Source organism: Protomyctophum bolini, assembly GCF_963924005.1.
Source record: "Protomyctophum bolini genome assembly, chromosome: 12".
Classification (NCBI taxonomy): domain Eukaryota; kingdom Metazoa; phylum Chordata; class Actinopteri; order Myctophiformes; family Myctophidae; genus Protomyctophum; species Protomyctophum bolini.
This window is the reverse complement of record NC_137873.1, coordinates 44909579-44925944: the sequence shown is the minus strand read 5'-3', so window position 1 is coordinate 44925944 and position 16366 is coordinate 44909579. Positions and strand designations below refer to the sequence as shown.

General features: G+C 45.6%; 1 protein-coding gene across 2 annotated transcripts; it reads right to left on the bottom strand.

Moving 5' to 3' along the window:
- Positions 1–189: 189 nt before the first annotated feature.
- LOC308325280 (uncharacterized protein) lies at positions 190–14634 on the bottom strand. 2 transcript variants are annotated; one of them, XM_080777761.1, is made up of 8 exons: positions 14503–14634; positions 12255–12346; positions 10539–10567; positions 9106–9178; positions 7970–8101; positions 6133–6230; positions 2168–2449; positions 190–1815 (listed from the first exon to the last, which is right to left on the bottom strand). In XM_080777761.1, exons 2-8 carry the CDS (start codon positions 12340–12342, stop codon positions 1699–1701), a joined length of 819 nt encoding a protein of 272 aa, XP_080633887.1. In that variant the 5' UTR covers positions 12343–12346; positions 14503–14634; the 3' UTR covers positions 190–1698. The 2 variants fall into 2 exon arrangements, with proteins under 2 accessions (XP_080633887.1, XP_080633886.1); XM_080777760.1 differs by having other exon boundaries at positions 12255–12342; positions 14503–14626.
- Between the last annotated feature and the right edge of the window lie 1732 nt (positions 14635–16366).

The window sequence follows — 16366 nt, the reverse complement described above, 5'->3', positions numbered from 1 at the left end:
TTTTTTCCACTGACGAAAACTAAATGGAAACTACATGAGAACTATAAAAATGTAAAATGATAGGAAGGGACTAGTGGACCAGAGAGAGATCCAGTATAAGTCATTTTACACGTGGTTGCATGCTGTTGTGAGCTTGTAGATCTGCTATTTTCAGCAAGTGTAAAATCTGCCATTATGATGGCATCAAGGCCTGCCGACTAAATCAACTGTAGATTTAGTCGACAGAAATCGGATGACATTTAGTCGACTAAAACTCGAGACTAAGCACTCGAACATTCCAGGTGACTAAAATGTGACCCAAACTGAATGAAAACGTTTCAAGAGACTAATGACTAAAACTCAAATAAACACTGGGTCGTTTTCATGTTTTCATATTCTGAGACAGAGTTGACGTCACAACCTGCGAAACACAGAGCTTTATTGACAGATATACATTTAAACAGTGACGGAAAGCATGATGTTTGAACGATTTAAACGTCTTTTTTTTTTACATAAGAGTTCTTTAAAACATTGTTGACATGTCGGTTTAGGGATGAAAGACCAAAAGGTTTCATAGTAGTCCGTCCAGCAGTCGAGGTGGACGGAGGGGAATTTGGTATATGGTATTTTTTTTATATAGGCTATACATATATTCATGAATCCACTTGCTGACCGGCTGTCACTATTGGGCAATTTGTTTTTATAGGGGTTTCTCCTAAAAACAGCCAGAAATGTGCTGACCTCATCACATTTGTCATGACGTCTATGGAGTGGGGGGTTTTTTTTGTGCAAAACTAATGCTTGGAATGGATTGAGAATCATGAAAACCCCCTTATAGTTTGACATGTTACATGCTACTTAACCCATGCTGACCGGGCACCCGTTTTGGTGTTAGCATCATGTTATGCTTTAGCTATTGAAAAATAGCAGATCTACAAGCTCATAGCGCGCCACCGAGTGGCGCGCTACGAGCTTGTAGGTCTGCTATTTTTGAAAAATCGAAGAACGACTGACATTTTTTAGAATCTGATCTCAGGTCAGAATGGGTTCATCAGACCAGTGTGTGTCCGCAGTGGAAACCTCGTATGAATCTGATCTCAGGTCAGAATGGGTTTTAAAGCATGAGGAAAGTTTGAAAGTTCTGCCACAGGATGTTAATGGTAGAAAAAGATAATTGCCCAATACTAACAGCCGGTCAGCAAGTGGATTCATGAATGTATGTATAATATTATAATAGACTATTTTAGGCCAATAAAAAAAGACTATATACCAAATGTCCCACTTTAAACAAAAGAAGGCGTTGGTGTCCCTATGTGGGATTTGAACCCTCGTCTCAAACACACTTAAAAGTGTCAACATTTATCATTCTACTGCTGAGTTAAGACAATTAAACGCTTATTTTGGGCTGGGGGAGATATTACGCTTGTATGCTTCGTGTAATACCTCTCGTCAACCACTAGAGGTCCTACCTGACCAATACAAGAGCAGGGATTATTCCATCAACAACCACTCTACGGTCGTTTGCTACTAATTAAGGGTCTATTTGGTTACCAACCATTTCTCTGCTATATGACATAATGCTAAATTGGCACTTGTTCAATAAAACTGCGTGGCCAGACTCACTGCTATTTTCAAATGCTGATATTGTGTAAAAGTTGTCTGGCTATAAAATGGGTCCATTTGGTTCTGCTCACTCTGAGTTAAATATAAAGGACCACTTCACCACTTTTCGTCCTCCTCCTCTTCCTCTTCATGTTCTTCCTCCTCTTGGCGTTCCTTCGGTTTCTTCCTCTCTTTGGTTTTCTCCTTCAGACCCTCGACGTCATCTCTCCCCTCCTTTAAAGGGATTGTGACATAATGGAAAAAATAACGTTTTTGTATTTTTTTGTATGTATTAATATGTTTTTAGGTTTTCTGCAGAGCTCACAGCATATACAGTTAATATACGATAACATACAGGTGTGATGGTACATATACAGTTAAAATACGATAACATACAGGTGTGATGGTACAAGTCGGGACTTGTTTACGGGAGTTTGTTGGAAAGTTTAACGGGGGTTTCCTGTAAAAACACATTTCCCCTCGTGGGACAATAAAGTATATCTCATCTCAAAATATACACATCCGTATTCCAAGCTTTTTTGCGCAGTACAGTATTTTATTTTAATGAAAATGAAGGTCATGAAACCTTTAAGCGTCCGTGTTGTTTGGGGCCCTTAATCTTGGCCTTCTTGTCGGACCTCGGTCTGTTTCGGACGCCTCGTCTGGCCGCTGCTCTCTGTGGCGTCGCCCCATTGGCCGAGGCAGCATGTGGCGTCGCCCCATTGGCCGAGGCAGCAGCAGCAGCAGCACAACAACCATCGTAGTCGTCATCGTCGTCACACTCGTCGTCTTCATCGCAGTCGTCGTCGCCGTCGTCTTCGAAGTCTGGAAACCAGAGCAGGACGACCTCCCAGAGGGAGGACTCAGGCTGGAGGGGGGGGGATACGGCAATATTACAATAACAGACAGTTCTACAGCATGACCTCCCAGAGGGAGGACTCAGGCTGGAGGGGGGGGACACGGCAATATTACAATAACAGACAGTTCTACAGCATGACCTCCCAGAGGGAGGACTCAGGCTGGGGGGGGGGACACGTCAATATTATTACAATAACAGACAGTTCTACAGCATGACCTCCCAGAGGGAGGACTCAGGCTGGGGGGGGGACACGTCAATATTATTACAATAACAGACAGTTCTACAGCATGACCTCCCAGAGGGAGGACTCAGGCTGGGGGGGGGGACACGTCAATATTATTACAATAACAGACAGTTCTACAGCATGACCTCCCAGAGGGAGGACTCGGGCTGGAGGGGGGGACACGTCAATATTATTACAATAACAGACAGTTCTACAGCATGACCTCCCAGAGGGAGGACTCAGGCTGGGGGGGGGGACACGTCAATATTATTACAATAACAGACAGTTCTACAGCATGACCTCCCAGAGGGAGGACTCGGGCTGGAGGGGGGGGACACGTCAATATTATTACAATAACAGACAGTTCTACAGCATGACCTCCCAGAGGGAGGACTCAGGCTGGGGGGGGGGACACGTCAATATTATTACAATAACAGACAGTTCTACAGCATGACCTCCCAGAGGGAGGACTCGGGCTGGAGGGGGGGACACGTCAATATTATTACAATAACAGACAGTTCTACAGCATGACCTCCCAGAGGGAGGACTCGGGCTGGAGGGGGGGACACGTCAATATTATTACAATAACAGACAGTTCTACAGCATGACCTCCCAGAGGGAGGACTCAGGCTGGGGGGGGGGACACGTCAATATTATTACAATAACAGACAGTTCTACAGCATGACCTCCCAGAGGGAGGACTCAGGCTGGGGGGGGGGGGATACGGCAATATTATTACAATAACAGACAGTTCTACAGCATGTCCTCCCAGAGGGAGGACTCAGGCTGGGGGGGGGGGACACGTCAATATTATTACAATAACAGACAGTTCTACAGCATGACCTCCCAGAGGGAGGACTCAGGCTGGGGGGGGGGACACGTCAATATTATTACAATAACAGACAGTTCTACAGCATGACCTCCCAGAGGGAGGACTCAGGCTGGGGGGGGGGACACGTCAATATTATTACAATAACAGACAGTTCTACAGCATGACCTCCCAGAGGGAGGACTCGGGCTGGGGGGGGGGGGGATACGGCAATATTATTACAATAACAGACAGTTCTACAGCATGACCTCCCAGAGGGAGGACTCGGGCTGGGGGGGGGGGGGGATACGGCAATATTATTACAATAACAGACAGTTCTACAGCATGACCTCCCAGAGGGAGGACTCAGGCTGGAGGGGGGGGATACGGCAATATTATTACAATAACAGACAGTTCTACAGCATGACCTCCCAGAGGGAGGACTCGGGCTGGGGGGGGGGGGATACGGCAATATTATTACAATAACAGACAGTTCTACAGCATGACCTCCCAGAGGGAGGACTCGGGCTGGGGGGGGGGGGGGGGATACGGCAATATTACAATAACAATACTGCCTCCCCCTGGCCAGCCGGGGCGCCTGATGGAGGGGAAAGGAACTGGTCTCTATACTGCCTCCCCCTGGCCAGCCGGGGCGCCTGATGGAGGGGAAAGGAACTGGTCTCTATACTGCCTCCCCCTGGCCAGCCGGGGCGCCTGATGGAGGGGAAAGGAACTGGTCTCTATACTGCCTCCCCCTGGCCAGCCGGGGCGCCTGATGGAGGGGAAAATAACTGGTCTCTATACTGCCTCCCCCTGGCCAGCCGGGGCGCCTGATGGAGGGGAAAGGAACTGGTCAGAATAACGTGTTCCTTCCACGTGCTACGTCCAACCAGGGAAACTCCCCCCTGTCAGGTGAAAAGAAGCAGCTTGGACTCCTCATGCATAGAAGGAGGCATGAGGTCAGTCCGCTGACCCCCCAGGTTGGCAAGTGTAGCGCCCAGGATTACATTAGATAATTGACACTGGGTGAAAAGAAAACTGGGTTACAAAATCGTGGGATAAAAATAAAAATAAATAAATAAAAATAAAAAATAAATCTCCACAATAACTAGAAACTATAAAGTTTTCAGATGATTGTAGTAAAAGTAAAAGTACACATTTTGGACCTTGACGGGTCCATTTGGTCCCATTTGTACACTCAGAGTTACAGATCCCTGGAGGGTCCATTTGGTTCCAAACTATCATTCAGCTGGGGGACGTCAAGGATCCCTGGGGGTCCCCGGACCCCCTGGAACTGCCTCAAGGACCCCTGGGGTCCCCGGGGGCCCGGACCCATTTCCAGACATGGTGCTGCCTGGGCAAACAGCTGAAGGTTTAACCACATTCATTTGCAGCTGTTGTGATTGTGAAATTTAATATGTTCTAACATTGGATTGGATTTTATCATGTATGATAAACAGGTGAATGAAACATTTCTTATTTTAATTGTATTTAATTGTATTATTCATATAGTTTGTCTCTCAGGGTATTACACAACGAACATGCGTCATTAAAGATGTTTTAAAATTAAAACTAGAATAGAATATATTTTATCCTTTAGTTATACCTGCTCATCTCAGGTGAAACTCCGCCCCCTGGTGGCGACTCGTGCCTCTGCGTGCCACTTCAGTATTGTTTTTATCACAGATAAAGACACTCGGATGTTTCTGTTTGTTTGTTGTTTATTCGATTAAGTTAAACGACCGTAACTCGTCCTAATGCAACTTATATTATTTATCATGTATTCTAGAAGAGCTTATAGTCCCGTAAAGATATTAATGGTCTTTAAGTGACATTAATTATCAGGTGAACTCTTCCAGCTGTGACGGAATGTGACGCAGCAGGCTGTAGTTGTTTGGACTGAAGCAAGCTTGACGAAAACAACAAGGGTTTTAACGACAATATTCAACAGTATTAATGTACATCTCTGTCCACAGATACAGTATGAGTGTAGTAGTTCTTATCATGAGAGGAACATGACGAAAACAAGGACTTTAACAACAATAATAACAGTATGCTGCTCCAACATGGACTCTGTTCTACACACAGTAAGTGAAGCGTGTAGTATTTAATTATTTAGCAGCTTAATTCTCTCTGTATACGTTTACAATGTTATTAATGGCCGAATTAATAACACACACCTACACACACACACACACACACACACACACACACACACACACACACACACACACACACCACATCTCTCCCTCTCTCTCTCTTTGTGTCTCTTTGTACTTTAGTATCTGCTATGTGAACTGTTTGTTTATTTGTACTGTTTCATTGTTTAATGTACAATGAATGCTGCAACCCAATTTGCCCTTCAGGGACACTGAATAAACTTGAACCTAGATTGTACAGGTTGTAGAAATACCTCAGGTAGATTGTACAGGTTGTAGAAATAGATCAGGTAGATTGTACAGGTTGTAGAAATACCTCAGGTAGATTGTACAGGTTGTAGAAATACCTCAGGTAGATTGTACAGGTTGTAGAAATAGATCAGGTAGATTGTACAGGTTGTAGAAATAGATCAGGTAGATTGTACAGATTGTAGAAATACCTCAGGTAGATTGTACAGATTGTAGAAATACCTCAGGTAGATTGTACACATTGTAGAAATACCTCGGGTAGATTGTACAGAGCTTTGCGTCTCAGCGCAGAGCGTCTTGTCGCCACGAGCACTTCCTCGTCCTCCGTTGACCTCTGACCCCGCATCAGCTCTGAAAATAACAGATCTACAAGATCAACGCAACACTGCACAGCGTCTCCGGAAATATGGAAATAAATGTTACGTTAAAATCAAATGTTATCATCTCTGTTATGACGAGAGCATGAGGGTCATCTCTGTTATGACGAGAGCATGAGGGTCATCTCTGTTATGACGAGAGCATGAGGGTCATCTCTGTTATGACGAGAGCATGAGGGTCATCTCTGTTATGACCAGAGCATGAGGGTCATCTCTGTTATGACGAGAGCATGAGGGTCATCTCTGTTATGACGAGAGCATGAGGGTCATCTCTGTTATGACGAGAGCATGAGGGTCATCTCTGTTATGACGAGAGCATGAGGTCATCTCTGTTATGACGAGAGCATGAGGGTCATCTCTGTTATGACGAGAGCATGAGGGTCATCTCTGTTATGACGAGAGCATGAGGGTCATCTCTGTTATGACGAGAGCATGAGGGTCATCTCTGTTATGACGAGAGCATGAGGGTCATCTCTGTTATGACGAGAGCATGAGGGTCATCTCTGTTATGACGAGAGCATGAGGGTCATCTCTGTTATGACGAGAGCATGAGGGTCATCTCTGTTATGACGAGAGCATGAGGGTCATCTCTGTTATGACCAGAGCATGAGGGTCATCTCTGTTATGACGAGAGCATGAGGGTCATCTCTGTTATGACGAGAGCATGAGGGTCATCTCTGTTATGACGAGAGCATGAGGGTCATCTCTGTTATGACGAGAGCATGAGGTCATCTCTGTTATGACGAGAGCATGAGGGTCATCTCTGTTATGACGAGAGCATGAGGTCATCTCTGTTATGACGAGAGCATGAGGGTCATCTCTGTTATGACGAGAGCATGAGGGTCATCTCTGTTATGACGAGAGCATGAGGGTCATCTCTGTTATGACGAGAGCATGAGGTCATCTCTGTTATGACGAGAGCATGAGGGTCATCTCTGTTATGACGAGAGCATGAGGGTCATCTCTGTTATGACGAGAGCATGAGGTCATCTCTGTTATGACGAGAGCATGAGGGTCATCTCTGTTATGACGAGAGCATGAGGTCATCTCTGTTATGACGAGAGCATGAGGGTCATCTCTGTTATGACGAGAGCATGAGGGTCATCTCTGTTATGACGAGAGCATGAGGGTCATCTCTGTTATGACGAGAGCATGAGGTCATCTCTGTTATGACGAGAGCATGAGGGTCATCTCTGTTATGACGAGAGCATGAGGGTCATCTCTGTTATGACGAGAGCATGAGGTCATCTCTGTTATGACGAGAGCATGAGGGTCATCTCTGTTATGACGAGAGCATGAGGTCATCTCTGTTATGACGAGAGCATGAGGGTCATCTCTGTTATGACGAGAGCATGAGGGTCATCTCTGTTATGACGAGAGCATGAGGGTCATCTCTGTTATGACGAGAGCATGAGGGTCATCTCTGTTATCCTCAGGCCACTAGAGATGACACATCTGGGCCGATATCCATATCCATATCCATATCCATATCCATATCCATATCCATATCCATATCCATATCCATAATCCATATCCATATCCATATCCATATCCATATCCCATCAAATTCACTGCTTTTTTGGCCGATAATCGATGGCGGCCACTTTAATGGCGGCGAATTAACAGATAATAATAATAATAATATTAATAATATATACCATGCAGCCTGTGCATTCCATTGGTCATAATAATAATAATCATAATAATATGTACCATGCAGCCTGTGCATCCCATTGGTCAGCAGAAGGATGGTGACGACCACAAACAGACATCGGTTCAGAGTGACGCCCTGCCACGGCGTGTCCACCAGGGCGGCGCTCTGGACGGGTTTACGCACCGATGGCGCTGGAGGAGGGAGGGGGGGGGGGGGGGGGGCGAGAGAGAGAGAGACAGAGACAGAGAGGAAGAGAGAGAGAGAGAGGAAGAGTTGGACATTGACATGTAAAGCTACAAGCTGGGACTTGTTTGACTGAATAGAATGTAACTTGTTACAGTACGGCTGAGTGTCATGTACAACAATGTACGGTATGTAACGTACCGTACTGTATGGTACCGTACAGTAACGCGGCGCGTCGTGAGCTTGTAGATCGGCTATTTTCAGCACACAAACCAAGTGTAAAATGACTTATACTGGATCTCTTTGTCCACTGTAGTCCCTTCCTGACATTTTAGTCTAGTTTTTATTTGTCGACGAAATTGTCAGTATATTTTAGTCTTAGTTTTATAGTCGCCATGGCTTGGTTTTCATTTAGTTTCCATTTAGTTTTCGGTCAGTGGAAAACGGTAGTCGACGGACATTGTTCGTCTTCGGTTGTTTTTGTTGCGGTGGTGGTTGTTTTTGTTGCGGTGGTGGTTAGGGTGACCAGATCCAAACTGCTCATTTGAGGGACAGAAGTATCGCTTGTGTGGGACAAGTGGGATGGGGGGACGGGGATTAGCAACTTACTGCTTGAGTTGCTATTAAATGCCTTGATGTCATTTTCGACCATAGGCCTATTGGCTATATTTATAATCATTTATATATCCTTTGGTGTCTCACTTTTTTTTTTAAATCATGCTTTATTTTTATTTGTATGCTATTTTAACAGGCTTAACAACACATCTTGCAGGAAGAGACAATGAGGGAACTTTACAACAGAAGGCCAACTATTGGGGGACTAACTATTAGGGCATTTGAACACTGATGCAATATTGCCTGCCATCAGTCACAATGTGGGACAGGGTCTCAATTTGTGGGACGCCTGAAAAGTCTTGGAAATGAGGGACTGTCCCACGCAAAGAGGGACATCTGGTCACCCTAGTGGTGGTTGTTTTTGTTGTGGTGGTGGTTGTAGTGGTTGTTGACTCACCAGCTTCTCTGGCGGGGGTCTTGGTGACTTGTGGTCCTGGAGGAAGATGATGTTGTTGAACTGGAGCTGCTTCCTGGAAGGAAACATGTTTCTGTTCAAACTGCTCTGAATTCTACATTATTTGCTTTGTGAATCTTTCTGTGAACATTATGCTTCAAACTGCTCTGAATTCTACATTATTTGCTTTGTGAATCTTTCTGTGAACATTATGCTTCAAACTGCTCTGAATTCTACATTATATGCTCTGTGAATCTTTCTGTGAACATTATGCTTCAAACTGCTCTGAATTCTACATTATTTGCTTTGTGAATCTTTCTGTGAACATTATGCTTCAAACTGCTCTGAATTCTACATTATATGCTTTGTGAATCTTTCTGTGGACATTATGCTTCAAACTGCTCTGAATTCTACATTATATGCTCTGTGAATCTTTCTGTGAACATTATGCTTCAAACTGCTCTGAATTCTACATTATTTGCTTTGTGAATCTTTCTGTGGACATTATGCTTCAAACTGCTCTGAATTCTACATTATTTGCTTTGTGAATCTTTCTGTGGACATTATGCTTCAAACTGCTCTGAATTCTACATTATTTGCTTTGTGAATCTTTCTGTGAACATTATGCTTCAAACTGCTCTGAATTCTACATTATATGCTCTGTGAATCTTTCTGTGAACATTATGCTTCAAACTGCTCTGAATTCTACATTATTTGCTTTGTGAATCTTTCTGTGAACATTATGCTTCAAACTGCTCTGAATTCTACATTATTTGCTTTGTGAATCTTTCTGTGAACATTATGCTTCAAACTGCTCTGAATTCTACATTATATGCTTTGTGAATATCTCTGTGAACATTATGCTTCAAACTGCTCTGAATTCTACATTATTTGTTTTGTGATGAAGAACGTATGTAGATGGAAGTGGTTCCCAAACCTTTTCATGTCAGGGACCACCAAATGGACACTAATTAGCCCCGTGGACCCCCGTTTAAAAATATATGCCAGGGACCCCCATGTGAGAAGATCTTTACCGCTCTAGCAGTGATTCTCAACCATTTTCATTTCAAGGACCCCCAGTTTGACATGCATTAGTTCTACGGACCCCCCATTTAATGGTATTTCTATCTCTGGGACCCCCAATTTATATTGTAAAATCAAAGTTCATTTAACTCTGAGAGTGTACAAATGGTACCAAACAATCAGAGTTACAGACCCATAAGGGTCCATTTGGTTCCATTTGTACACTCTCAGAGTTACAGACCCATAAGGGTCCATTTGGTTCCTAACTATCATTTATCTGGGGACCCCCTGGAACTCCCTCAAGGACCCCTGGGGGTCCCCGGGACCACCATTGCTATACGGCGAATAACTTATGCCATTTTATTTATTGTGAGAAAAGTGAAAAAAAAGATCCATTTAAATTTCATACTGACCTCTCTAGGCTTTCTTGAAGTGTACATTTCTAGAAGAGATACATGGAGTTATTCACTATTATATTAATATATTCACATCTAGAGATACATGGAGTTATTCACTATTATATTAATATATTCACATCTAGAGATACATGGAGTTATTCACTATTATATTAATATATTCACATCTAGAGATACATGGAGTTATTCACTATTATATTAATATATTCACATCTAGAGATACATGGAGTTATTCACTATTATATTAATATATTCACATCTAGAGATACATGGAGTTATTCACTATTATATTAATATATTCACATCTAGAGATACATGGAGTTATTCACTATTATATTAATATATTCACATCTAGAGATACATGGAGTTATTCACTATTATATTAATATATTCACAGATAGAAACAATAGGAATAGCAATAACGTACGTACGTGTGTGTAGGCTAAGATCACTCCTGCCTTAGGGCTTATAGGCAAACTACTACTGTGTGTGTGTGTGTGTGTGTGTGTGTGTGTGTGTGTGTGTGTGTGTGTGCGTGTGTGTGCGACACATTTATATAGAGCCTTTATCCACTTTACATACAGTAGATTTATGCATTCCCTTCACACACCTTTACATATAGATTGTAAACACATCCATAATTATGTAACTCTGGGGGAGCCCACAGGGATCGAACTGGCAACCTTGCGGTTACCATCCGGCCCCTCTACACACCTTCTGTCCCTCCACTGGGTGCTGGATTGTCACCTACTAAACTATGGGGCTCCTATTTCAGTGGCTTAGTTGGCAGCTCTGGAGGAGTGGAGGTTAGCTATGCTGTCTCCTCCTGCCCCCATAGCCTGTGGTCTAGTGCTCTGGAGGAGTGGAGGTTAGCTATGCTGTCTCCTCCTGCCCCCATAGCCTGTGGTCTAGTGCTCTGGAGGAGTGGAGGTTAGCTATGCTGTCTCCTCCTGCCCCCATAGCCTGTGGTCTAGTGCTCTGGAGGAGTGGAGGTTAGCTATGCTGTCTCCTCCTGCCCCCATAGCCTGTGGTCTAGTGCTCTGGAGGAGTGGAGGTTAGCTATGCTGTCTCCTCCTGCCCCCATAGCCTGTGGTCTAGTGCTCTGGAGGAGTGGAGGTTAGCTATGCTGTCTCCTCCTGCCCCCATAGCCTGTGGTCTATAGTGCTCTGGAGGAGTGGAGGTTAGCTATGCTGTCTCCTCCTGCCCCCATAGCCTGTGGTCTAGTGCTCTGGAGGAGTGGAGGTTAGCTATGTGCTGCCTGTCTGTCTGTCATCAGCCTGTCTGTCTGTACCGCACACTGCCACCAGTCCTTGTTAAAATACAGCAGCGTAGACCTGCCCTTTGTGTTCCATTCCTATAATAACTGATGTTAAAATACAGCAGCGTAGACCTGCCCTTTGTGTTCCATTCCTATAATAACTGATGTTAAAATACAGCAGCGTAGACCTGCCCTTTGTGTTCCATTCCTATAATAACTGATGTTAAAATACAGCAGCATAGACCTGCCCTTTGTGTTCCATTCCTATAATAACTGATGTTAAAATACAGCAGCGTAGACCTGCCCTTTGTGTTCCATTCCTATAATAACTGATGTTAAAATACAGCAGCGTAGACCTGTCCTTTTGTGTTCCATTCCTATAATAACTGATGTTAAAATACAGCAGCGTAGACTGTCAGTCAGTCAGTCAGTCAGTCAGTCAGTCAGTCAGTCACCTGGCCTAAGGAGCTGCCGTCCAGGTTTCTGGGGCGGTGGTCTCGGTGGTCCCAACTCCTCCTCGAATGTCTCATAGCTGTCCTCCATCTGTCTGAGAGAGAGAGAGAGAGAGAGAGGGGGGGGGGGGGGGAGGTGATGAGAGGGTGTGAGCCATTAGGTGGGATTTGAACGTGACCGGCACCCTTTGGCATAGCGGAACGGGAGTGACTGTGTGTAATTTTAGAACAACGCCAGTTGTTGGTGTCCGTTCTGACGGATGTGAGGCTTAAGGCCAGCACGAAAACGAGCAGGCGCAAAAACGCAGGTCTCATTGAAAATGAACTATAGGCGTGTGTCTCCATTCAGTTGCACCTTTATGCTCAACAGCCACAATGATTCCCCCCGCGCACCGCCAAAATGATTCCCCCCGCGCACCGCCAAAATGATTCCCCCCGCGCACCGCCAAAATGATTCCCCCCGTGCACCGCCAAAATGATTCCCCCCGTGCACCGCCAAAATGATTCCCCCCGTGCACCGCCAAAATGATTCCCCCCGTGCACCGCCAAAATGATTCCCCCCGTGCACCGCCAAAATGATTCCCCCCGTGCACCGCCAAAATGATTCCCCCCGTGCACCGCCAAAATGATTCCCCCTGTGCACCGTTTAGTTTGGTGTTATCGTTTAGTTTCTTTTGGTATAAATAATAGTTTGCCGTCCTGTTTTCAAGCTGCCTCTGACATCTAAAGAACCCAATCAATGTCCTATTTACCAACTACCTAATACAGACATCAACACAAAGCATTGTTGTTCTTACAAACTATATTAGAGTCCCAGACTCTTCTCCCTTCTCTAAAGCACCCTGGACAACGCTCCACGCGTCCCAGACTCTTCTCCCTTCTCTAAAACACCCTGGACAACGCTCCACGCGTCCCAGACTCTTCTCCCTTCTCTAAAACACCCTGGACAACGCTCCACAAGTCCCAGACTCTTCTCCCTTCTCTAAAGCACCCTGGACAACGCTCCACGCGTCCCAGACTCTTCTCCCTTCTCTAAAACACCCTGGACAACGCTCCACACGTCCCAGACTCTTCTCCCTTCTCTAAAACACCCTGGACAACGCTCCACGCGTCCCAGACTCTTCTCCCTTCTCTAAAACACCCTGGACAACGCTCCACGCGTCCCAGACTCTTCTCCCTTCTCTAAAACACCCTGGACAACGCTCCACGCGTCCCAGACTCTTCTCCCTTCTCTAAAGCACCCTGGACAACGCTCCACGCGTCCCAGACTCTTCTCCCTTCTCTAAAGCACCCTGGACAACGCTCCACGCGTCCCAGACTCTTCTCCCTTCTCTAAAACACCCTGGACAACGCTCCACGCGTCCCAGACTCTTCTCCCTTCTCTAAAGCACCCTGGACAACGCTCCACGCGTCCCAGACTCTTCTCCCTTCTCTAAAGCACCCTGGACAACGCTCCACGCGTCCCAGACTCTTCTCCCTTCTCTAAAGCACCCTGGACAACGCTCCACGCGTCCCAGACTCTTCTCCCTTCTCTAAAGCACCCTGGACAACGCTCCACGCGTCCCAGACTCTTCTCCCTTCTCTAAACCACCCTGGACAACGCTCCACGCGTCCCAGACTCTTCTCCCTTCTCTAAAGCACCCTGGACAACGCTCCACGCGTCCCAGACTCTTCTCCCTTCTCTAAAACACCCTGGACAACGCTCCACGCGTCCCAGACTCTTCTCCCTTCTCTAAAACACCCTGGACAACGCTCCACGCGTCCCAGACTCTTCTCCCTTCTCTAAAACACCCTGGACAACGCTCCACGCGTCCCAGACTCTTCTCCCTTCTCTAAAACACCCTGGACAACGCTCCACGCGTCCCAGACTCTTCTCCCTTCTCTAAAGCACCCTGGACAACGCTCCACACGTCCCAGACTCTTCTCCCTTCTCTAAAATACCCTGGAGTGAAAACCCACCTCTTCAGACTCCATCTTAGCCCGTAGCTCTTGCCTTGTATCCTCTACGACCTTACAGGCACATGCAAACACTCAACATGTGTAATTTATATTTTATGTAGACATAGCATTCCAGTGTATATACTTATAATTGTACATATATTATATACTGTTAGATAGATATTAGGTTCTTATCTTACTTATGATCCTAGATGCATTTCTATCTATTTGACGTATTACCAAGTGTTGTTCTGCTAAATGGTTAAATTGTATTTCATGCTATACCACTCAACTATAGCAGAGAAAGTCTTACCTGCTGTGTTAACATTGGCCCTCTCTCTCTCTCTCTCTCTCCCTTGAGACAACTGTGTCAGGGGTCTCTCGCTCCCCTGAGGCAGATCGAGGCAGAGGCAACAGTGTGTCAGGGAGCCTCTCTCTCTCTCTCTCTCTCTCTCTGACGCGGTCTGGGAGCCATTGTCACACACAGCCGTGACACAGTCACCTCTGTGAGTGACATGACAGGTGGGGAGAGGGAGAGAGAGAGAGAGAGGTATGCGTGGCCTGTCCCAGTGTCCCTTGAAGGGGGGGGGGGTGACTGACTGACTGAAGCTAGCCATGTTGTGTTTCATTGTGTTGTGGCATTTAGCCTCTCAGACCCATCTGAGCCACGGAACCACCATCTGATGACATTTAGCCTCTCAGACCCCAAAGTAAAGAATATTTTGTTTGTCATTGGACAAGGTTCAATTCAATGCTTTTGGCAAACGTTGATCAAAATAACAATTATTCTACACTCTACACACTATTCTACAGACTTTTAAGTAATTAAGTAATGCAGATGTTTAACAATAATTTAATTGTTGAACATAATTTTGGGTCCATTTGGTTTCATTGTACGCTCTCAAGAGTTAAAGATCTATAATAAGGGTCCATTTGGTTACAACTCATCATTTAGCTGCATGGGGACCACCTGGAACCCCCTCAGGGACCCCTGGGGGTCCCCGGACCACCTGGAACCCCCTCAGGGACCCCTGGGGGTCCCCGGACCAAACAGTGGGTAAAAAAAAAATCAATTTTCTATAATTATTTGATAAATAAAAAATCAAAGCAATATACTCAATCACACACAGCAGCCCCTTATACACCTGATTGACCGCACACACACACACACACACACACACACACACACACACACACACACACACACACACACACACTGCACACACACACACACACACACACACACACACACACACACACACACACACACACACACACACACACACACACACACAGCACAGCGACAATACGCCACAGTGTTGCCTGCTGGTTCCAACCCCTCTGATTGGCTACACTAGTCATGACTGATTTAAAATGATTGACAGTTTAGACTATAGTATGTGTTTTAGTATGCGTTTAGGTACTACTGCTGCATTTTGGTACTTCACCAGCAGAGGGAGCCATTGTAACAGGTAACATGCAGAGTGCATGTTGGTGCGTCAGTCTGTGGTTCTCAAACCTCTCCATGTCAAGGACCCCTAATTGACACTAATTAGACCGTGGCCACGCCCCCATTTGAAGAGATAATGCCAGGGACCCCCATTTGAAGAGATAATGCCGCCACCGAGTGGCGCTACGAGCTTGTAGGTCTGCTATTTTTGAAAAAATCGAAGAACGACTGACATTTTTATAGAATCTGATCTCAGGTCAGAATGGGTTCATCAGACCAGTGTGTGTTGTCCAGTGGAAACCTCGTATGAATCTGATCTCAGGTCAGAATGGGTTAATACACATTTGGACGGATGGAGTGTCCTCGTCGGTCTCCCTCAGGCTTGTCTTGTCCTAGCATGGAGAGAATGCAGATGTCCTGATGCGCACGTACATACACACACGCACGTGCACATGCACGCACGCACGCACACACACACACACACACACACACACACACACACACACACACACACGACATGAACAGACCGTCTTTATCTCATTGCTGCAGGCGTTTGCGCGCCGAATGGGCTTCTGTGATCTCACACACACACACACACACACACACGCACACGCACACACACACACACACACACAGCTGTGTCCGATCCCCAGTGCATTGTCTATTCATGTGTATGCGTGTGCATTCTGCATGCGTGTACCTATTATGTTGTTTAATGCTTGATTTA

What these genes read in the sequence shown, in the direction of transcription:
- LOC308325280 (XM_080777760.1), bottom strand. An exon ending in ACGGCAGCTCCTTAGGCCAG is followed by an intron (nt 10,568 to 12,254) that starts GTGACTGACTGA and finishes TATCTCTTCTAG; the next exon opens with AAATGTACACTTCAAGAAAG. An exon ending in CTCTGTACAATCTACCCGAG is followed by an intron (nt 2,450 to 6,132) that starts GTATTTCTACAA and finishes CCCCCCCTCCAG; the next exon opens with CCTGAGTCCTCCCTCTGGGA.